This window comes from Pelodiscus sinensis, chromosome 5, assembly GCF_052426305.1.
Source record: "Pelodiscus sinensis isolate ZL-2025 chromosome 5, ASM5242630v1, whole genome shotgun sequence".
Lineage (NCBI taxonomy): Eukaryota > Metazoa > Chordata > Testudines > Trionychidae > Pelodiscus > Pelodiscus sinensis.
This window is the reverse complement of record NC_143056.1, coordinates 14,004,446-14,028,485: the sequence shown is the minus strand read 5'-3', so window position 1 is coordinate 14,028,485 and position 24,040 is coordinate 14,004,446. Positions and strand designations below refer to the sequence as shown.

The 24,040-nt window shown below is 44.4% G+C and overlaps 1 protein-coding gene across 1 annotated transcript; it reads right to left on the bottom strand.

Moving 5' to 3' along the window:
• Positions 1-2,578: 2,578 nt before the first annotated feature.
• On the bottom strand, positions 2,579-23,515 carry SNAPC1 (small nuclear RNA activating complex polypeptide 1). Its single transcript, XM_075926368.2, has 10 exons — positions 23,268-23,515; positions 20,052-20,211; positions 16,306-16,446; positions 15,640-15,744; positions 14,269-14,427; positions 12,494-12,568; positions 11,593-11,655; positions 8,755-8,899; positions 5,010-5,096; positions 2,579-3,167 (listed from the first exon to the last, which is right to left on the bottom strand). The coding sequence occupies exons 1-10, from the start codon at positions 23,393-23,395 to the stop codon at positions 3,133-3,135; spliced, it is 1,098 nt and encodes a 365-aa protein (XP_075782483.1). The 5' UTR covers positions 23,396-23,515; the 3' UTR covers positions 2,579-3,132.
• Between the last annotated feature and the right edge of the window lie 525 nt (positions 23,516-24,040).

The window sequence follows — 24,040 nt, the reverse complement described above, 5'->3', positions numbered from 1 at the left end:
GGGGCTGGACTCGATGACCTCTCGAGGTCCCTTCCAGTCCTATGTTTCTATAAGGAGGATAATGATCAATTGCTCTCCATTGCCAATAAAGGTGGGAAAAGAAATAATGGGCTTCATCTGCAGCAAAGGAACCATTAACTATCCTTATAAAAAGAGATTATCCTAAACTCTGGAATAGAGACTAAAGGAGGCTGTGGAATCCCCATCACCGGCAGCTTTTGTGAACAGGTTAGACATCTTTCAGAGATGGTCTAGGAAGGTTTTCTTCATCCCACCTCATCACAGGGAGCCAAACTTGATGACTTCACAAGGTCCCTTTCAGCCCTAAATTTCTCTGATTCTAAATGCAGAAGTAAGCAAATACAATCATATGTTTATAAAATCAACAAAATTTACTAGCTATTTAGACCTAACTTTCAGACTTGTGGAGGGACAGAAAACAAATTCTCTAGCTGCCTTTGACCATTGTTAGGCTAGAATATAAATCAAGAGAAGAGCTAGGTATTAGAATGTAATGTTGCTTGGTTTATGTCAGAGACTGCAGCAATAGCTGTACCCCATATTCACCCTTTATACAAGACTACAATATATTTTGTATAAAGTATGCTGTGTAAGGTAGCATTTGAAAACTCACAATCCACTACTCATTATTCTCATGGTAAAAATATATGTATCAACCTTGCACGTAAAGTTCTAAGATTCTACTCGATAACATTACTATAACATACCTGAAGTTTAGAAAAGGAGACACAAACCAGTTCCTCAGACACAAAAGACAAAACAGGTGTCAAAGTCAAAAGGGGGACTATCAGCTAGTTAACAAATCGTTCTTTGGCAGATGGGCATAAGCAAGAAATTTACATATTGACAAATAAAGAGCTGGGAGTTCCTGTCCAAAACAGACTTACTGTTGCCTGAACCCCAGCTGGAGTTAATTTTCAAAGGACAGAAAAAGCAGAATTGCCACCCCTCAAATGTTCAAAAATCAAGAGCAAGACTCGCCAAAATCATGATTGGTTTTAAAATCATGGGACTAAGAAAAAACAGTTTGGTGTTTTTTTCATTTGCGTTCTACTTTTTGAACCATTAGGGTGCACTGAGGTAACATTATGAAACTTTTCCCATAGCAACAAGGGTTAGAAACCTCTTTTAATTATGAAAACTGAAATCATCATGTAACCACTTGACTCCAGAAGTTAGGGCTTCAAGGAAAAAAATTCTCATGAGACTCAAAGAAAAATCATGAGAGTTTACTAAAAAGGTATACAAATGAAGACTACACAAATTACTTCTCTCTCTTCCATTCCTCTGCTCATGGCAGCAACACCACCTGGAAGAATACTGACCTAGAGGAGGGGTCTTGGCTAGAAGGCTTTCAGCCAGTCAAGACCGGAAAAAATGTGGTGAGGGGGAGGAAAAAAAAAACCTTTGCTTATTTTGCCTTATTAAATTCGGTATTAGTATTTTATCTTTTCTTTTCAAGCAATTCTGACTTTGATGCCTCATTACCTGTAATTATTTAAAATCGTTATGTAGTTAATAAACTTGTTTTGTTTCATCTTAACCAGTGTATGTTTAGATTGAAATGTTTAGGAACCTTCATTTGAGACAACAGGATTTGTGTACATCACTTTCCCACGATTTCCATGAAATAACAGACTTTCTACAAACTTGCATTGTCCAGGAGGGCAATAGGCAGTACAAGGGGCACATTTCTGGAGAGGAAGAGCTGGGACTGGGAAGTTGCTGGTGTCACCCTGTATGTAATTCATGACAGACTAGCCTGAGCATTCATGTAGCACATTGGAACTGATTTTACATGTTAGCAGCTGCATGTGAACAGGACCAGGAACGGTTGCTCTTGCAATGAAGCAGGGTAAAAGGCACAACTGGTTGAAGATTTGAGGGGACACATTTGTCCTGGTGGTTCTCTAGGTAATGTCACAACCGTACCATAAAGCGTCAGTCTATTAAAGGACTTCTCAGGAAATGCCTCTCCTGCTTTCAGTAACTACTAGCTGCAAATCAGATTGTAATTTAAGAAAGGCTTCTTTTGCAATGTTGACCAAGTATTGTGAATCTTAACTCTTAGCTGCCTACCAACTCTTGACCTTTGTGTTGATAACCATTAGTAAAATTTAATAGAAAAGTAAGTTTGTGTTTATACTCAAAAGTTTCTTCCACTCATATGCTTCCATTTGCTTTACGGAACAAGCACCTGCACTTTGATAATTGTGAATTTTTTTAATTGTTAAACAATTTTAAAGAATCCATCTTAGTGCTGTTTAGTTTTCATACCAAGAAAGCATTTGCTCCTATCGACCTCCCACTGAGAAGACAGCACCAAGCTCAGCTTAAGGTACGTAGATTCCAGCTACACTATTTATGTAGCTGGAGTTGCATACCTTAAGCCAACTTTCCAGGTCTATAGTAGACCTGGGTTGTGCTTTTGAATTGATCACGAGACAGAATCCTGTAAGAAGTTTTACCACAACTCAATCTGGGCTTGCCTTTCTAAACACTACATCATTATGAGCTAAAGTGAGCTACATGTTTACATAAGTTGTGCACATTGAAATGGAGCATACAAATTTAGTAAAATCTTTATTGCACTTAGTAATCTTAGGTGGTGATTAACAATACAAAAGTAACAGTTATGGTCAGAAGTTGTAGGAGTACTACAAATACAAAAATACTCATCTGTACAGTATACATAGTCAATATTCTTAGAAGATTCTGTTAAAAGATAATTATTTGCTTTAACCAGGAATAAGTTATAAACATGCACTCATGGGGCAAAAGCTATACAAAACAAAAATGAAACACCCCAGCTCTCTGCCCCCCACCAATTCCACAGTACAAGGGCACACATAATTTAGCTTTACTTTTTGGAGAAAATGTTTCTGTTCCACTCTACCTTCACCTGGGTTGTAATATTACACAACATATGCTGAAGTTCCTATTTATAGTTCCACATAACTTGTAGTTCTCGTCAGAGCAATTTTTGCTTTGTGCCTTCATTTGGTATGGCTGCACAGAGATGACCAAATCAAACCATTTACAAAGTTGTGTTAGACATTTATACATTTGACAGTCTAATTCATATAAGAAATTCTTCACCTTGATCCTTTCTTAACGGGTTCTTCTCCTCTTTGGGCGTGGAAGATCTGACAAGAGATACAAGAGGTTCAACAGCTTGTAAGATGATTGTTTTTAGAAGACAGACAAATAAAAGCTACAATATACAATTTTTATTCAAAATATTAACAATGTACCCCTTTAAGTATCAACTGGCACTATGGGAACAAATTATTGTACTTTAAAGTTTATTCAGACAACCATAGTTTGTATTTCGCTAGTTTATTTATTAGAATGTCATGCAAGACTATATCAAATGTCTTACTAAAGTCTAGATATACCACATCTTCCACTTCTCCTTTATTCACAAGGCTTGTTATCCTGTCCAGAAAAAGCTATCAGGTTGGTTTGACATGATTTGTTCTTTACAAATCCATGTCCACTGTTACTTATCACCTTATCTTCGAGATGTTTGCAAATTGATTCCTTAATTACTTGCTCCATTATCTTTCATGGTAAAAAAGTTAAGCTGACTCAGCTGTAGTTTCCTGTGTTGTCCTTATTTCCCTTTGTATAGATGAAACTGTATTAAATATAGCGCTCTATAATGCTGACCCCACAAGGACTTTACCCCACACATGCCACTAGCTTAACCCTGTCAATAAATTATCCGTCACCTTTCCCACTTATTTAGGTAGCCTCAGTGTCACCTTGGCCTTTCGTATTAATGGTTAGATTTTTTTGGTCCATTAAAAGTCCATTTTGCTCTGTGTACATGGTATAAAGTGACCTTAATGAGGCTGGAGATAGCCAATAGAAGGTTTCTCCTCTATTATTGCACCACCTATCCACCCCAGAGATGTCAGGTTTAGAGGTGTGGCAAGTACTGCTGCTATACTCAATCATCCCAAGGCATGAAGGAGCAACTCTAACTTGCACTGGGTGGTGCAGAATCAGGAAGCTGCCATTACTTCCTGACAGCCTCCAGTTCCACCATGACTGAGCTATACTTGGACACAGTGGAAAATTTTCCATAAAAGCTTCTGATCGCTGGTCAACTCAGTGAAAACTGAGACATTTTGGTAATTCCCTAAGTGCAATTATAATTTCTGTGGATCAGCTTCAATGGAAGTTCTCTACACTAAGGTAGTCTTTTACTTGAAAATAAAAGCTATATTCTCCTTAATGACACAAACAGATGAAGGATATAAAAATCATCTTCCCTATTTTCCATTACTAATGGAATCACATCATTTCCTTGCCATTCGGTCTCTAATATTGCAGAGAAAATCCTTATTCCAAGTATACAAGTGTGAGTCTTGGTTTGACAGAGGTATGCTTTAAAAGTGACCCAAGGGATGGGTGCTTTTATGTTCTGAAAGGCAAACCAGGGCTAGTTTGGCTTCTAATGCAAAGTAGAGCAGCCTCTGGACTACCCTGCAACTAAAGCAACTTTTTAGTAAGTGGGAGAGCACTTGAAAGAGATTTTATTCTCCCTTTTAATAAACATAAGTATAGTAAGTTCACCTACAGCATTCACCAAGAATAAATAGCTTCCTTTCTCCTGAGCACACTCTTTGCTCTGACTGCACTAAATATAGCGAACAACATGGAAAATATAAGAACAACATGGGAAAGATGCAGATAGCATTACATTATTATTCATGTGTTTGGTAAAGCCTTGTACTATTTTACAGAAATAAACTTACAGATATAAAAATAGTCTCGCTATGATGACAAGATAGGAAAATCAGCACTGCAGTAGTTGTAATACTACTGGGTAGAGTTCTTAGTTGCACCTTTGGCACTGTGGTAGGGTTCTTAGTTGCACGTTTGGTACTGTGAGAACTACAAATGAATTTGCAAAAAAAAAACCTAGACAGTAATTAGTTACGATAATCACACCTCAGATTTGAGGACTGCAGCCATACCTTCCTCACTGGAATTCTCCTCTTCTGTGATTACAGGCATCCCACGATTATGAGTAACATCTTCCTTCTCGATTGCATTTATCCCACCTACAAAGAAATATTCAGTGGAAAACCGCCACCAGATATTAAAATCTCTGCATCTCAGGTACAGACAATCCAGACAAACTGTTTACTTGCTCTTGATTAGAAAAGCAGACACCAGTAGGTACACTAAAGAGCTTTTAGCACTTTCACAGAATATTCATTTGGCTCTTGAGCAATAACTGGTAATATAAACATAAAACATACTAAACAAAGACTATAAAAAGATGAATGCAGGGTTAAATATTAGCCAGAGAGATTACATGGAATAAGAGATTAATTAATAAAAGGAATAAAAAGGTTTTGCAGATAACAGTGCTACAGATCCATCATGCTACAGAGGAAGGTGTGAGAACACTATACAATACTGGGATAATCAATACAACAGAATCTCATAGTTAGGAAGCACCTGTTAAACATAAACTAATAAAAATAAATGGGAAGCAGCAGTCTTCTTCCCCATAGTACAGTAAAACTCCAGTGGTCCGGCATCCAATGGTCCGGCACCATCTGGAACCCGGAAGTGCTGGACAATTGGGGCTGCTCTGCCCCCAGTTTCCCCGATTCAGCGGCTACTGAAACTGACCAGCGGCTGACTCCAGAAAGCCCGGGCCAGAGCATCTGGGGTGCTGCCGGGTTGGTCCCGCAGCGCCGAGGGGCGGTGCTAGGGGACCAACGCGGCAGCACCCCAGCTGCTCTGCCCCGGGCTTCCTGGAGTCAGCCGCTATCAGTTTCAGCAGCAGCTGTCCACAGGGCGGAGGAGCTCCCTACTGGCACCCCTGCAGACAGGGGCTGCTTAGCAGCAGCCTCCCCATCTGCCCCCTGCTGCCTCTGATAGAGGCAGTGGAGGGAAGTTGGCACTGGCTTTTAAGCCAGCTTCCCCCAGCACTGACTCCTGTTCCCTCCCTTTGCTGTTGCAGGGGAGACAGAAGCACATTGGGGAAAGGGTGAGAGTGGGGACAGAAACCAGTTCCCACTGTGGCGCTTCAGCCTTTGAAACGCAGCAAGAGCCACACCCTGCTGTGCCTCTGTATCCCTTGCCCCCCGTGGAGATGATGCTTTTAAGCCAGCTCCCCCTTAACACCGGCTCCTGCTCCCCCCATTGTTGCCACTCTCCTTTCCACAGCTGCTACAGCTCCAGCGGGCATTGCTGGGGAAGAGGTACATATCCCCCAGATGGGGCAGGTCCAAGTTCGCCTGCCTCCTGCACCCCCCAGCCAGAGTGAGGAATGCAGCAGATTGTGTACTTTCCCCTGGCTCCCCCACAAAAGGGAACTTAGAAGGCTCAGGACTGATGCAATCCCATATTGGGAGAAAGAGGGCACCCCTTTCACCAGCCTGGTGATTTTGTCTCTACTGTATGACTTTATGAAAAGCCATCCCATTTCAGGCACATCTTATTTTCCTGGCACAGCCAAAAAGTTTTGTGTTACAATAAAAGGAAGCTGCATACTGAATTTGGTGATCCTAGCTCTTACTCTTCATGAGGAAAGCTTCAGAGGGGTAGCCAAGTTAGTCTGTAACCGGAAAAACAACGAACAGTCTAGCAGCACCTTAAAGACTAACAAAACATGTAGATGGTATCATGAGCTTTCGTGGGTACAACTAGAAGAGTATCCACAAAGGCTCATGATACCATCTATGTTTTGTTAGCCTTTAAGGTGCTGCAAGACTATTCGTTGTTTTTCAAGTTTTTCTTTAGGAGGCATTCTTGAACAGACCCAAACAAACTCTCTCAAATATATAGTGGATTACTATATTCCATATTATTCTCCTTATCCAACTTAACATCCTGCCTGTTTTTGGTTGAGTGTTTTTTGCTCATTTGGTTTTTTTTGCCCATAGGTGCACACTGCGTAAAGGTCTTCACTGAGGAGTGTACATTGAGGCCCAGTGCCTTTCCTGAATTGATACGGGAAATTTAGAACATTGTAAGATGCATGACTAGTTTAATTGTTTTCTTCCAGTCTGCCCTATCACTTTTCCATACTGCGACACTGAGAAGTCAGAAATGGGACACTACCAAAAAGTGGTGGGGAAAAAAAACCTTAATATAGCACTAAAAATGATCCTAGCAAAATTTAACTGCAATCTACATTAAAATTATTAAAACACTAGTTTGAGCAGAAACTGTGATTACAGAAACTTAAGCAACTATTTGGATGATCATAGACATTTTTTTCAGACACAAACTTTTTAAACAATGATAAAATGAACAGTGTGGTAGCTGCAATATATCAGGGTTTTAAAAAACTGATGCAATGTTAAAGTCCTATTCAAAAGCAATGCTTTGGATGCCCAGGGTCATCTGATCTGAAAACTGACTGGAGCACTATTAACGAGGGGCAATAATAAATGGCACTGTATCAGATAAAAGCAGGAAGCATCTGGTGAGGTACTTGAGACATCTGTATTAAGTTGTCTTCTTAAGTATCTTCATTAAGAAACTTAAAGAGCAGATAAATACTGAATTTTTAAATGGAGGATATTCATTCAAGAACACAACTGGAACAAAAAAATAATCAGGTTATTTTCTCTGGATTTTGGGCTAGGCCTCTTGAACCTATCATAATTCACACATTGCTCCTATTGTCACAAAGGCCAACCATTACCCAGAAGAACAGAGAGAACACGGAGTAGTCTGCCTTTGCCATCTAACACACTGGTGAGAGGAGATAAAAAATAAAAAGCACTCTGCCCTACATTACTGGCAGTAAAGAACTGTTTGAGGGGAGAATTACTAAGAGCTGAGAGAGTTGGCTTAGCTACAGCTCTTTCTACCTGCTGAGGGAGAAAGGACAACTGACCAAGATCAGCCAAGTCAGGTGCATTTATAAATGGAAGTGACATCCCAAATGCTTGGCTCCATTTACTGTCTCCATCTGCTGATAAGAATTACAACTCGCTGCCTTGAGTAACAGAGGGAGAGAACAATAAGAAGTTCTGTATGTAGAAGCTATTTTATGTTTAGCTAGAAGCCATCTTGTATATCAGAAACCATTTCAGCTTTTCTCTCAAGCACGTAGACCAGAGTGAACTTTCTGTCACCCCGTGAGAAGAGGCCTACAGGATGGGCTATTGGTATGTGTTAATTGGGCTGGTTGGGACAGGAGATTTACTCCCTCGTACCTGTCCGCCATCTTGTTGATAACACTTTGTTTTTCCAAATTTAATTGAGGATTTCTGTAATTGGATGCCCTGACGTCAGACTGTTTGGCTAAGGGTATAAAGATACTAGGATTGATTGTATTAGCAGCTTTACTGGGCCCAACTTTGCTGGGACCACGTTTGGCTCACTTTGCTTTACTAATCAATAAAGCAAATCGGTTGTTAGCCGCCTAAACAGAGAGGAGCGTGCTTTTGTTTTGACATGTAGTACTGTAGAGACAAACAGATTTATTAGGGCATTAGATTTCATGGGTAAAACCCACTTCATCAGATGAATCTGAGTGAAAATTAACAATTAAATTATGTCATTTCCACTCCAATTCATCTGATGAAGTGGATTTTACCCACAAAAGCTTATGCCTTAATAAATCTGCTAGCCTCTAGGTACAACAGAACTCCTAACTGTTTTTGCAGATACAAACTAACATAGCTACTCCTCAGAGGGAGAGAAGAGTTCCTTAACATCTCCAGTACCATTAATATAATGAAGAATTACCTTTGATTTCCAGTAAGTTTCTCTTTCGTGTCAATTGTGATTTCACTCTAGGTCTTTTACATCTGGGAGTTTCCATTTTTCCCTGATCAGACCCAGATTCAGATGACTCTAGTTTAACTTGACGGTGCCTTCTTGATTTGGAGGCCTAAAATCCAAACAAATCCATTAGCAACAGAAAGGAACCTAGTTACCACAACACGCCATGGTGATACATGCCAAGATTCAGTGACTTGTTGAGTGTAAGATGTGTTAAGACTTCTCTGTCATCACCACTATGCCAGTGATCCCAATCTGCTTAACACAGCGATTCTCAACCAGCAGACTGCCCTGGGGTGCTGCCATTAGATTTCAGGTCAATCAAAATAAACCAGAGAACAGATCCAGCATTAGGTTCAATGGGCCCAGGGAAGGAAGCTGAATCCCAAGCAGTGTTGCGGGGGGGCAGAAGCCAAAGTCTGAGTCCCCTTCTCTAGGCTGAAACAAAAACCTGAGCAACTTAGCTTTGCAAAGCCCCCTTTAGCATGGGGTAGCTGCTCTGTTTACCACTTCCTAAAGTCAAGCCAGCCTTGGCTTTTAATCTACTGAAAAACATTTGAAACACAGGTGGACAATGTAATTTTATAGCACGGGGCAATGCTCAGAAGGAAAAAGGTTGAGAACCCTTGGCTTAAGAGATAAGACAGAAACAACAGTAAGTGCCCATATTAGTTAAGGACTGGGCACTTTTAGGTGCTTTTGAAAAAAAAAATAAATCACACATCCTAAAATATTACCATTTCAGACAAACTAGAGAGTAACCTTCTTTCATTTAAACAGCCTTATCCAACATTCAAATAAATTACAAGATTTATTTTCAGGAATCCAAAAACTGCTACATCAGCCTTGATTTTTATATAGTTACTAGCCACACCCTGCCTCACGGCTGTGGTGCAGTGGGTGGAGGGGTGCCAGAGATGGGGTGGGTCCTCAGGCAGCGGGGGGCCAGGCATGGGGGCAGGCATTGGGGAGGGCAGGATGCAAGAAGACCTGAGGGACACTGGCTCTACAGACCAAGAGAGGAATGGGTGGAGCACAGTGGGCCAGCCCCACCGCTTGCCGCTTCTCTTTGTCCCCGGGCTCGATGTCACACTTGGAAAAGTCACTGTGCTGTGGCAGCACCTGTTTGATGGGCCACAAGGTACTGCCCCCCTCCACGCTCTGCTGCCCCGTCGCCCCCACCTGCTGGACAGGCCACCCCAGGGCTGCAAGAGCAGCATGGGCCCCCAGCCTGCAAGCCACCCACCCCAGCAGGCACAGGTCTGCATGGTAACACCGCGGCCAGGTCCCCGCCACACCGGCCAGCCACTTACTGGGGAGGCTCTGAGCCTTGCCCCAAGCCCTGCCAATGGCAGCCCAACAGGAAGGACCCCAGCTGCACTCATCACTTTTCATTCATTCTGGCATTTTCTAGAAACTTCACAAGTCTTCTCAAAAGTTCTGTGACACATGGCATGACGGACACCACTCTTTTTATAATAGTATAGAGATTTTTAAGCAAGGAGTAGCAAATGTTAAGAACATTTCCTGTGTAACAAAGACAGACCACCAAGACTGACTAGGGGTTTTGCGCAAAAAGAAAACAACCACACTGCTTGTTTTTGCGCAAAAACCCTTAGCACAAAAACAGATCTGCAGAAAACATGCAAATGAGTCCCTCATTAGCATATTTTTTGCTGAGAAAACTTGTAGTGTAGACATAGCCTTAGTAGTCTGGGAAAACAACATCACTATATACCTTCAGAGTGTTACTATTGTATATTCAAAGCACTATATTGTGATTTTAATAAGTGATATGTGCAGCCACATTCCCAAAATTAGGAGTGTGGGGTCTACTATAAAAATAATCCAATGGAGATCAGGGGATTTTATGTCCATTGCTTCAATGACTATCAGATCTAGAATAACATGTTTTAAAGCCACATCTCCACTTGCCATGCTAGAGATCAATCTTCGGGCATTTGATTTAGCAGGCTTAGTAAAGACCTTCTAAATCGAAAGCAAAGGGTGCCCATAGTCCATGGTGGTACTCTTTAGTCACGAGGAGTAAGGGAAATCGATGGGAGTATTTGCTCCCATCAACCTCCCACTGTGAAGACAGTGCCAAGCTTGGCTTAAGGTATGTAGACTACATTATTTACATAGCTGGAGTTGCATACCTTACACTGACCTTCGGGATCTAGTATAGACCTGGCTTGAGTGATTTAAAATCCCAATTCCCACTTTCAGAAAGTGACTTCAGATCTTAAATTCCATTAACTTTTAAAAACTCCCAGGCCTTTGAAAGTTGGAACCACTGAGCAGCCTAAATTCTACAATCACTTTTTAAAATTTTACCCCATTACATTTAACAGGTAAAAGTATGGGAATTTTTTTTGCTTTATTTTTAACTGGTAGCATACAGTTTACCCTGAGTTTGGAAAGCTTTCTGAAAATGTAAGTATATAATTCTGCTCTTAGTTATCCACATAACTCTCCTGAAAACAAGGGGGTGCATAGATTAAATGAAGGCCAATTAATCCCAAATATAAGAAACTTTACTAACAGTTCTCCCACATGCCAGAGTAGAATCTAGCTCATTCTCTCAACACCGGCCTTGCTTCTGCAAAGCTAATAGGAGTAGTAAAAGCTTGTTTTTGTTGCCAATGAGATAGGTAAGACTGAATGCCCAATGGGAGTAGAGCTTGAAGCAGAAGGTGTCATGTTGATAAATCGCTTTTCTGACCACATTACAATTTCAGTGAATGTACATTTTTAGACGGGTTAACAACAATTCCTTTATATATATAATTATATACTTACCTGAGCAACTGCACTATAGGATTTGTATTTGATTTTAGCCAGTGCACTTGCTCTTTCAGAACTCTGCAAAGAAATAAGGCAAAGGTCAGAAAAAGCCAGCTAATGGTAAAGCCCCCTAATTTTCTTCCAACCTCATTTTTATTCACAATTACAGAGCTTTTTACCTGGATCTCAAAGTGCTTTGCTAAATTGGGAAATCATCATCCCTGTGTCATAGATAAGGAAACTAACTACGGCTCACCACATGTCAAAGACTCCAAATCCCCTCTCCCACACCCTTGTCTTATATATGAAAAAAACAAATGCTTTAGAGTCATTGTAGGAGAAGCATCTTGCAAACAGTGTCATTTGTAGAGTGCTAAATGGGCAAAATAATTGAGTCCTTATTTCAGTAAAACAAACTCAGACTTCCATAGTAAAGCAACCATGACATTGTTTTCTCTACATTTCTACTGTGCAATAAATCATACATGCAAATCATTCGTTATCTTTCTATGAAATGTATCGTTTGCTGGGGTTCAACCTAGTAGTTTAAAAAGCAGTAGTCTGAAGACGGTTTATTGTAAAAATTTAATACAGCATTTAGTTGAAACTATAGGAGAACAAAAAAGGAATTTTGCCAAGATGGTAGGCATAGAACCCCTACTTATGTGGGAAATGGCCATGGCATTCTTAATGACAATTGTTCAGGATCTCCCAAAGAAGAATATAGTAGCTAAAAAACCCACACCAAACAATACTTCTTCTAGAACTCTAGAATTTGAAGGTCTCCCATGCTAGTACTGGCCAAATTTAACCTGACCACTGCTTAGCTTCTTGACTTGATCACTAATTGATGTGATCTAACTGTAGATTAGGTTGTCCAATAATATTAAGATTTTACATAGTAAACTTCTCTTACTTCTGAGTCTTGAGAAGTCCCGCCTTCCTTTTTGTCAGTCATTTCTTCACTCTCTTTACCCTTCGCAAAGAATTTCTGAAAAAGTATAGAGATTTAAAACTCATTGAGGACTTCACTAGAGGTATCAGTTTCTATTTTACAACAAAATGGAAAAGATCAATTTATTCTAGGAAAAGAATCACATTCTCTCCTCCCTTCTACCTCAGTCTCATTTTTAATTATCGTGGTCCTTGTGTGACATCAAAATAAGTGTGTGCAGCACAGTGGTGGGCAAACTTTTTTGGCCTGAGAGCCACACTGGGGTTCTGAAATTATATGAAGGGCTGAGCAGGGAAGGCTGTGCCTCCCCAAACAGCCAGGCATGTCCCCAAATCACTAACCCCGCACCTGAACAACCACCACCATCCCGTATCTCCACCCCCATCCAATCCCTGCTCCTCCTGACTATGCTTCCTGGAGCACAAGGGCTGGTGGTGCAGTGAGCGGAGGCTGTGGGGAGGGAAGTAGAAGAGTCCCACAGGGTTGATGTGGCCCGCAGACCATAGTTTGTCCCCTCTCTGGTATAGTCACTGAGTTGGAATCTATGAAGTACTGTAAAGTATTCACGCATCATGAATCCTTCATCACTTCTGTATATTGAAAAGACTGAATATGTATCTGATGTTTCACTCATTCCAAATCTTATATGACAAAGCTTTAAATTAAATAATTGGTACTAAACACCAGCTTTAAAACACTAATTGGTACTGGGCACAGGTTGAAAGCATATTCCAGAAGGACAGTAACACCACTATGGATGTTAAAGTGCATGTAATTGATTAACCATGTAACAGCCTGCCTCTGATACAGAGGCAGCAGCAAGGGTGGCAGGCAGCTCTCTGGGAGCCGTGTATGTCACCAATGAGCATGAGCTTATTGATTACCCATTTAAACAGCTACACTCTTAACATCTCTAAACACTACCTCATAAGAATTACCTTGGTATCCAGACACTCCCCACAAATAACAGGGACATGCCAACCCCGGCTCAGGACAAGATCTAAAATGACAGCATGAGGGATAGAGATGTTCTAATCAAACCACCAGGTGCAAGGTGATGTGATAACTAGATAACATCAGAGTGTGGCAACCTGATATGTCAAAGTGATGTGTAACTTGTTTGTACCTGTGTTTAAAGTTCATCTTGTCTTTGTCTAGCCTAGTGGGCAGTGTGAGCCCACTGACTTAGCTGTTCTAGAGATATGAAAGGTTAATGGGTAATGCTTACTAGTTCTGATTAAACATTAACCAATGGAGGCTGCAGCAACTCCCCCACCTACCAGGACAATGGGCTGTTCCAGCATTGTGAGGGGCCTGCTGCAGGCATGGGCTGCTCCAATTATTCAGAGCAGCCTCTGTCTGTTGCAGGCCCAGGCACTGTGCAGGCAGGGGACTGTTCTGGTCAACCAAAGCAACCCCTGTCTGCGACACATCTGGGCCCATGGTAGACGGGGCTGGGCTGGAGAAGAGGTCACGCCACCCCTGCCTCAGCAAATGGGGGAGGCTGGGCTGGAGCAGCTGCCTGCACCCTCTTTAATCGATTAACTGGTTAACCAATTAAACAGGATTTTACATCCCTAAATTGGTCCATTGTCAGGGGGTACATATGCATTGTGATTCAGAAGAGTCTACTAACAGCTATTACTGTATCTGTTTAAAAATTAATCTGATTCCTGACAACTAAACACATTAATGATGATCTGTACTGCCACAGCACAATAAAGACTATAACTTACCATTTTGTCCTGCTGCCAGTGTTGATATTCCAAAATCATATTCTTAATATTAATTACAAATTCATCTTTTATCAAACTCAGAGCCTTGTCTGGCTGGGATTTGTCAGTGGAGATCAAACACTTCATTTTCTGATAGTGGTCATGAACATTCATCATTTCCTGAAATGAAAAATATTAAAAGCTTTTAAAAAATAAGTGTTAAAACAAAGAATATAAGTTCCTGATTAAATATGAACATTGTGCATTTTTTTTATTACAGTGTCTTGAACTAGCAACTGTTTTAAAAAGGAGATGGTTAAAATTAGCTGATCAATGTCAGTAGCAGCAATTCATGAGTGTGTTAATATCTAGTGTCACAGTTGTACCAGCTTAGTGGAGAAACTGAGAAAGACAGACTCTGCATTAAGAAACTTACTCGACGTCTTCACTACACGGAAGATTAACACTACCGCAATCAATCTTCCAGAGTACAATTTAGCGGGTCTAGTAAAGACCCGTTAAATCTAATTCAGAAGGTGATCCCATCAGCACTGGTACCCCTGATCCTTGCAAGGAGTAAGGGAAGCCATCTCCTGCTGTGGAGACCGCACGGAAACTCTAATTAAGGTACGTCAACTCCAGCTATATAATTGCGTATCTTAATTCAACCTTCCTGCATAGTGAAGACATTACTTTAGTAAGAAACTTCAGTGGCACTAAGTAAATAGATTTCGATCTTCAACTGTTTGAGGCATTTAAAAGTTGTTCCACATTTCATTGTTAGTTAATGATTTCAGTGACATAAGGAGCAGGTCTTCCCCATCTACATATGTAACCCCCAAAGCCAACTGGAAGAGACATCATGAACCAGATGGCTGGTCAGCATAATGAGACAATGTCATAAAAAAACTATTCTGCTTCCAATGCAAGAGCTTGCATAGGTAACATTATACCAAACAGAAGGGCAAGCAGTAAAATGTCTACATATTTAAAAGGGGAAAAACAGGTAGGAGGGCGGGGGCGGAAGGAAGGCCCAATACTGCAGCTGATTGTATGCGAGTAAATCAACATGCCCACTTGTATGCAGCCAGTTGCTGAATCAGGGCAAACACAAAGATCAATATTTAAAATAAAATACTGTCTTTTACCATGCACTTCCATCACCCCTTGTCTGGACTACTTATTTGGATTAGCAGGGAACAGTTAACATATCCCTGAAGCACTTTGCACACTTTCAATATTATAGTCCTTTTGTGAAAATGAATGGTAAAACTATCGGAATGCATAGTTGTCCTTGTTTCTGTAACAGAACTTTTATGAGGACCAGATTATGCAATTAGAGAAACACTATTTAACAATTATAATTATTGTGTAGGATAAAAATTACTGTACCTCTAACACATCATTAGTGATGAGCCTGCTTACTCGATTATTTAGTTCCTTAAATTCCTCTTTAAGTTCAGTTTCCCGAATCTTTTTCTTAGTTCTGAAGGACAGCTATATAAAGATTGACATATTTCAAAATACACAGTAAAAGATGTAGAACACACAGGTTGGTGTTTATAATTATGAAAATTCTCACCCTGACAATTAGAAATGAAAGATACTGAAAAGAGAAAACAAGATGACACCAATTTTCATCTGCAGAGATTTTTTAAGTGTTCACTCTCACAGCAAGGATTTAACAGCTTTTTGTAAAGCACTTTCTTAAAACAAAAAGATGTTCCTTCACTGGATCAGTTATCAGAAGTTCAAGCTACCACCCAAACTCAGACCAAATGAATGTTAAAGTTCTACCAATTAAAAGCCATAATCATAAAACTGCCAAAGCAATATTTTTTCAAATTGCTAGTTTTTTAAAGCAGAATTTATGGATTCAGATTACATCTAAACAATACTTTAAATCCAACAGCCTCTGTCATGAGTTATATAAAATGCCAGGTGCACATTGGGATAGTGTAAAAAAGTAATTTCAAACCACTAACTAAACACTGAACAACAGTTCAAAGATAGGCAGGGATTTCCATAAAGAAAGTAAGTTCTCATGCAACAACTCACTAGTCTGGGCATTGCTGTAAAGTGAAATGCTTTGTCTAGTCGCAGCTTCCTAAATATATATGCTGCATCATAATGCTGGGCAGTTATCAGATCCTGCTGAAATTTCTGAACTTCAAACCACTCCTTGAGAGCAATTCTGATCTGCAATAGAAAAAAAAAGGAATCTATTTTACTGATTACCATTCAAGGAACTGCATTAGAGATTTTAGCTGACCAGTGGAGTAAAGACATGGCATGCTACAAACTGAAGACATATCTGTATAGGGTGTGTATATAACTGAAGTGATCTCAAAACTACAGAAAAGATACAACAGATTCTAATAGTAATAACTTATCCCATACAACATTGTTATGCTCAGTATTCTAGGTTTAACCATATGTTTTGACAATGAATACAAAGATGCCAACCCTACTCTGACTTTTAGGGATGTTTAAAAAAAAGTTACAGAGGAATTAAAAAGATTATTTGGACCAGTGACAAGTACCAAAGATACAATGCCAGATACAAACAGGAGATATGGGGTAACCATGCCTTAAAAACTTGAGGTGTGTTATAAATCACCATTGTGATGGATGTCACAGTATGCAAAATGTTTAACCTTTTGTGACTTCTTAATCACTCATTCATTCGTATGGTCTATTTTGAACTTCTGAAACCATTTTCAATTTTGGGCATATTTGGCTTTTTTAATCACTCAAATCAGCCATTTTGATGGACAGTGACAGCTGGTGAACTTAAGGGCTAGTGGATAATGGCAAAAATGCTTGCTCCCAACATTTTCCTATGCACACATATACAGGAATCTATGCCTTTGCATAGCCAAGACATCTCCCCTTGGAGAAACTAGAATCTCTCCTCTCATCTTGACTCCAAAAGAAACTGGCAACTTTCCACAGGCTTTTCACTATGAAGAAAGGGGACCCTACCCACGCTATCTTTCCCAAAGGGAAGGATTGGCCCCTGGAAAGCAGACCTCTTATGCAACCCTAGGGCTCTTAATTACCTTGACCATTCTTTGGGCTGGACTTCATTCCCAGGATGATCCTCCTCTTCTTTCTCCCTCCCTCCTCTGTTGTGTTCCCCTTTTCCTCCCCCACTGGCTGAGCAGTAAGGGAATAATAGGAGGCGATGAAGAAATTGGGAATGATATTGAGGCATTAGCTCCTCCCGCACTAGCCACACCCCACTAGTCACAGGCTGCTCGTTGCAAAATGCCCTGCATGGACACTGCTGATGCATTCTAAAATGATACCTACTGTGTTTTAACATAGTACCGCAAGATCCATATGGGTCAGACAGACAGCAACATAAACCTGTGGCTTGGGCAGTGACTCAGGCATGCCAAACAACATTCATAAGTGCATGGCTTGCCTCCTATCAGAACTTCTCTGCACAATCTACACACATGCCACAGGGGTGGTGAAGAATGCCCCACAAAGCCACGACACGATTTGCTGTGTTCATTGAACCTGAGTGGCAGTGTCTGATGCAAAAGCATAGATTTAAAACGTGAATTCATAATCACAATGTAAAAACTGGGAGGATTACAGAAAATTAAGGAGGGTTGGCATCTCTCTGAACCAGGATGAGCAATACTTCTCTCAATAAAACAAAAGTCTCAGATTCTTTGCTGGCTACAACACTAGCTTTAGCTACAAATATGCAGAGTCAAATTCACAATATTTTTTGAAAATTCCACCATAAAACTAGTTTTATCCACACTGCAACAATCTTTTTCTGATGTCCCTTTCCCCCTCTATGTACAGGCAGTCCCCGGGTTACGTACAAGATAGGGACTGTAGGTTTGTTCTTAAGTTGAATCTGTATGTAAGTCGGAACTGGCATCCAGATTCAGCCGCTGCTGAAACTGATCAGTTTTAACAGCGGCTGAATCTGGACACCAGTTCTGACTTACATACAGATTCAGCTTAAGAACCCCAGGCGTCCCCAAGTCAGCTGCTGCTGAAACTGATCAGCAGCTGATTCCAGGAAGCCCAGGGCAGAGCAACTCTGCCTCGGGCTTCCTGTAGTCAGCTGCTGGTCAGTTTCAGCAGCGGCTAACTTGGGGACGCCTGGGGCAGAGCAGCTCGGGTGCTGCTGGGTTGGCCCAGTAGTGCGGCCGCTCCTCGGCGCTACTGGACTAACCCAGCAGCACCCCAGCTGCTCTGCTCCAGGTGTCCTGATTCAGCAGCGGCTGAAACTGATCAGCAGCGGCTGAAACTGATCAGCAGCGGCTGAATCAGGACTCCTGGGGCAGAGCAGCTGGGGTGCTGCCGGGTTGGTCCAGTAGCGCCAAGGAGCGGTGCTGTGGGACCAACCGGCAGCGCCCCACCTGCTCTACCACAGGCCCCGGGCTTTGCTCCACGTCTCCCTGGTCTGCTGGGGGGGGGGCACTAGCTGCGTCCCCCCCCCAGCAGACCAGGGAGACACGGAGCAAAGTGGCGGAGGACCCGGGACGGACCGCGGCGCTTCCAGATCAGCGCCGCGGTCCGGCCCGGGTCCTCTGCCGCTTTGCTCAGCGTCTCCCTGGTCTGCAGACCAGGGAGACGCTGAGCAAAGCCGCGGAGGACCCGGGGCCGGATCAATTAAGATTTGTCTAAAGGTAAACCCATGCACTGTAACAGTAGTTTATTTTAACAAATAAAATGCAACTTTGGGCCCAAAACTTACATAGACTTACATAGGCAAATATTTTTATTCACAAGTAATCTAATTATACATTTCTTTACACTGCATTTCAAACAGCACCTTTAGATTTTTGGAAGAAGAAAAAATGTTTCTGATACTTCCACACTTCTTAAATGCAAACTTCCCTACAACACAGCAGTTGGAAATTTTACTGACACTTAAATGTCAGGGAATAAACCTACTACAAATGACTAATATTAAAAATGCCCCCTAATATTAAAGATGCTCCTAGCCCCACTTCCGGGGAGGCCCCTACCAACCCACACTTTATCAGAAGCAGCAGCACAGGGTGGCAGGTGGAGCCAGTCCATGAGGGAAGCCAATTTAAAAACTAGGTCCCCGGACTCCTGCCTTCCATCCACCCCCACTCCCCCCACTGTCTTTGTGGGTGGCAGCAATGGGGGGAACGGGAGGCAGGTCTGCAGGAGCAAATGCACACATGAAGCTGGCTTGAAAGCTGGCTCCCTGCACATATTGGCTCCAGCCTGCCCCCCTCACCTTCCAGTGTGGAAGTGGAAGGGGCAGGCAGATTCAGTGCTTGTGGGGAGCTGGCTAATGAGCACCAGCTCCTGCTCACACCCCCCTTTGTTGCTTCTGATGCATATATTTTTCTCTGCTGTACATGTGATTCAGAAAGGTAACAAATGAAAATTGATGAGACTTTGGCCAGTTTTCACTGGAAAAACTTCAGCACCATCATCCACACTAGAGTTCTCTGCAGCACTAGAGAGAGTCTGTTGATCAACTAACTCTCACCTTACATTTGGAAACATAGAAACATTACTGTATTACTTTTTAAACAAGGGAGGGTTTCTTAACTCAGGCAAGTTATATTTTAAGTTCTGCAAAATACTGTGGCTTCAGTTAATTTAATCAGTATTTAGGCTCTCAGACTTTAATGATGTTCAAAAAGACTAGTTTTCTTTGAGGAACCATTTCTTCCAGAATACTCATGTTTCTATTCCTTAAAAGAAGAACCCTCTTCAAGTTGTGGTAAAATATACAAGAAACCTTACCACAATCACAAAAGTCTGATGTGAGAAGGAATCCGACTTACCTTTTGTTTTGGCTTACAGAGTTGTGTGCTATATAATCCATACAGAAGATACAAAGCACCAACACGAATCTGAAAACTGTAAGGAGGCAAGAAGTATCGCAATGCCAGATCTAACGCCTTCTGTGTAAATTTATTCTTCTCTAAAGGCCTTGTTTGACCACTAAAGGAAAAAGAAATAGATGAAAAGGAAATAATGATACAAATACATCTTTTAAAAGTCTTAAGCCATTAATACATTTTAAACTTGTTAGACAAAGATCCAATTATAACCATCAAATCTTCAATAATTAAATCTCTTACATTTTTCCTCTTGCTTCAGGGGGTAGCCCAGTTAGTCTGTGCAGGATAAATGTCAAAACAACAAAAGGTCTGGTAGCACTTTATAGACTTACAAAACATGTGGATGGTATTATGAGCTTTCGTGGCATCTGAAAAAGTGGGCTGTGCCCACAAAAGCTCATGATACCATCTACATGTTTTGTTAGTCCATAAAGTGCTACCTGACCATTTGTTGGTTTTTACATTTTTCCTCTTGCCATTCTATCATTCCTTACGTTAAACAGAAGACAAATGTCCTGAAGGATGAAATGATTTATGATTTTGCTTTCAGAAACCTCATATGAGGATAGAATCAAACTCCTCAGTCCAGCATGTCCTTGCTTTTGGTGTTATATTTCCTAGATATTTTTATATTCATGCATTTCCTTATTAAAAAGGGACCAGCAGTTTCATTACTGCATTTTCTAATTGATTTCTACTTCTAGGAACTTAAGTAGCATGCTCTGCATAGGCCCAAAGAGGGCTCAGTCTGTGCAGCACACCTTGGAAGTAGCACAGCAGGAGCCACACGTTCTGTAATGAAATACAAATATTAACTTTATAATCTCAGCATACTTTACAAGAATTAAATCTTGAGATTTCAATTTCTCCCCCTTAAGTTTGCTTTATAATCTTATTTTTCATAACATTACAGACTCTGAAGTGCAGAGCTTGGTCCCCGAGCTACAGAGAACAATCGACAAGTTCTGTCCCTAGGGGCCTGTCCATAAAGGAAACATATTACAGCACAGCTAGAGGTAACAATGTGATTTTTGAATGGTGCTACACTGAGCTGTACTGAGTCAGGATTAAGGATGTTAAATTGAAGTTAATTGACTAGTCCAGTAGTCAATAGGCACTTCTGCATTCCTCCTTTGAAATGTACAAGAGCCTCTGCCATTCAAAGCCACAGCGCCCTCATGATGCCCAGGATCAGCGGGGGACTCAGATTCCCCCGCTGACCCTGGGCTCCATGCTGTGCTGCATGCCGCGTGGAGCCTGGGCTCTGCGCAGCATTTCCCCAGAACCCTGGGCCAGCGGGGAACTCCCCAGCTGATCCCAGGTTCCATGGAAATGCCACACGGGGCCCAGGGTCAGTTGGGGAGTCCTCAACTGACCCCGGCTCCACCACACTGCCCCTTTGAAATGCTGAGGTGGCATTTTGAAGGGGAAACGCTACACAGCTGATCCTGGGCTATGAGCCCGAGTCCCAGCTGACCCCAGATACTGGAGAAATGCCGCGCAGAGCCCAGGCTCTACAGCACTGCCCCTTTGAAACAGAGCTGGGGATCAGCAGTGCGGCTGCCCTGGGATTTCAAAGGAGGTAGCAACCACACAGCTGACCCCTGGCTCAGCTTTGAGGCACTGTGGTTTTGAAGTACCCCTTTCCTCCCCCTTTGCTGCCTCTATCTGAAAGAGGCAGCAATGGGGGAGGGAGAGAGGGATCGACTAGTTGACTAACTATCCAATAAACATTTGCTTATCAGATTGTCAACTAGTCCTTAACATCCTTAGTCAGGATACCAGCACAGAGAGAGATGGATGCCAGGTCTCTTGTGAGAGGGAGGGGTGTGCAACCAGATCCAACAGGGCCCGGAGAAGAGGAGTGCGGGGTAGGTGGGCGAGGTGCTGGGTCCTGCACAGCTCAAACGGGAAAAGTGGGGGGGGAGACGGGGTCATGCATGGCCCGTGGGGGGAGGGGTACAGGGGAAAGGGGCCATAGGGGGAGGAGCCGGGGGGGAATGCCAGGTGCCGCATGGCGCGGTTATGGGGCAGAGGGAACGTTGGGGGACGGATGCAGGCGAAGGGGTTGCAGGGCGGAGGGACCAGAGGGGGAGGCGTGCAGGTGGGGGAAGGCCGGAGAGGGACGAGTGCGGAGCGGAGGGCCGGAGGGAAGGGTGCAGGGGGAAGGGTGCGGGCCAGAGAGGGAAGGCTGTGGGAGGGGAAGGCTATAGGGGGAGGAGCGCAGGGGGGAGGAGCGCAGGAGGGGGAGGCCGTAGGAGAAGGGCTGAGGGGGAAGGAGACATAGGGGGAGGGGCACAAGGGAGAGGGATGCAGGAGGGGAAAGGCCGGAGGGGAAGGGGCGCAGGGGGGGGGAAGGGGGAGGAGGGGCAGGCCAGAGGGGGAGGGGAGCAGGGGGGAGGCGGGAGGGGGAGGGGGCAGGCCCGGGGAGAGGGGAGGGGGAGGCGGGGGGGAGGGGCGGGAGGGGGAGGGGGGCGGGGGGGAAGCAGGAGGGGAGGGGGGCAGGGGGGGAGGGGGAGGGAGGGGCGGAGGGGGAGGGGGGCGTAGGGGGGAGGGGGCAGGGGAGGGGAAGGGGAGGGGAAGGGGACGGAGGGGGGGCAGGAGGGGGCGCAGGGGGAGGGGGGCAGGGCGCAGGGGGCAGGGGGGTGGAGGGGGAGGGGAGCAGGGGGCAGGGGGGTAGGGGAAGGGAGGGGAGGGGCGCAGGGCAGGGGGGGGCTGGAGGGAGGGAGGGGGGCGGGGGGGGCAGGGGGAGCAGGGGGAGGGGGAGGGGCGCAGGGGGGGGCTGGAGGGAGGGCAGGGGGGGGGAGGGGAGGGGGGCGGGAGGGGGGGGCAGGGGGCAGGGGGGGGGGAGGGGGGGCAGGGGGAGGGGGGGCAGGGCTGGAGGGGGAGGGGGCGGGGGGGAGGAGGCGAGGGGGGAGGGGGGGGAGGGGCAGGCTGGAGGGAGGGGGCAGGGGGGGAGGGGAGGGGGAGGGGCAGGGGGGGAGGGGCGCGGGGGGGGAGGGGAGGGGGAGGGGCTGGCTGGAGGGAGGGGCGCAGGGGGGGGGGGAGGGGAGGGGAAGGGGCAGGCGGGGGGGCAGGGGGGGAGGGGGAGGGGGGGGGAGGGGCAGGCTGGAGGGAGGGGCGCAGGGGGGGCGGGGGCGGGTCCGCGTGTCTCACTGGAAGATGGTGTGGAAGCGGCGGTCCCGCCACAGGCCGGAGAACACCTCGAAGCGGACATTATCCGTCTCCAGGAAGCTGCGCAGCAGCGCCTCGCAGTCCGTCTGCAGCCCCGAGGCCAAGCTCATCCCGCCCCAGCCCAGCCGCCGCCCCGGGCAGGCCAGAGCAAAGCGGGACCCCCGCTACCCATTGCGCATGCGCCTGGCGGCCAGCGCGGTCATTGACACTGTAACGTGCGACCTCCCGCAAACAGACACGTGCACTTACTGCGCACGCGCACAGTCAGGTCCCCGCCCCGCTTCACCGCGCCTGCGTGAGTTTCTGGTCCCTCGGACCCATCACGCGTTCCTCACCTCCTCCCCCGGCCTGCCGCTCAACCGGAGCGCATGCGCGCTTTTTCAGCTTTGCTCTTGCCCTTCAGCGCCTCTGCAGAGTCTCTGGGGGAATGTTTCTCCTGCCTGCCTGTGAGGGCGGGGCGGGGCGGGGCTAAGTGCAGGGAGCGTCATCTGGTCAATTCAATAAGTGGGGGGGCGTGTGCACCCCCCAGCTCAGTGATGGAGGGTGGGTGGGGCTGGGTGACCCCCCCATGAACAAGCCCCAGGGATTTCAGCCTGGTTGGCAGCACCCGCAGGAGCAGGTAGCCAGAGCCCAGCCACCTGGGACACTGTCACTCAGCAACCAGCAGCAAAGCCCGAATGAGGCCTGAGCATCCTCCTCACCTAGACCCCTGCTTTAATGGCCAGGCTCTGCCCCCCACCCTATGGCAGGACAAG

What these genes read in the sequence shown, in the direction of transcription:
- SNAPC1 (XM_075926368.2), bottom strand. Translation starts at nt 23,395, where the DNA reads ATGAGCTTGGCCTCGGGGCTGCAGACGGACTGCGAGGCGCTGCTGCGC. An exon ending in TCACTAATGATGTGTTAGAG is followed by an intron (nt 14,428 to 15,639) that starts GTACAGTAATTT and finishes TTTTCATTTCAG; the next exon opens with GAAATGATGAATGTTCATGA. An exon ending in ACTGGCAGCAGGACAAAATG is followed by an intron (nt 12,569 to 14,268) that starts GTAAGTTATAGT and finishes ATACTTTTTCAG; the next exon opens with AAATTCTTTGCGAAGGGTAA.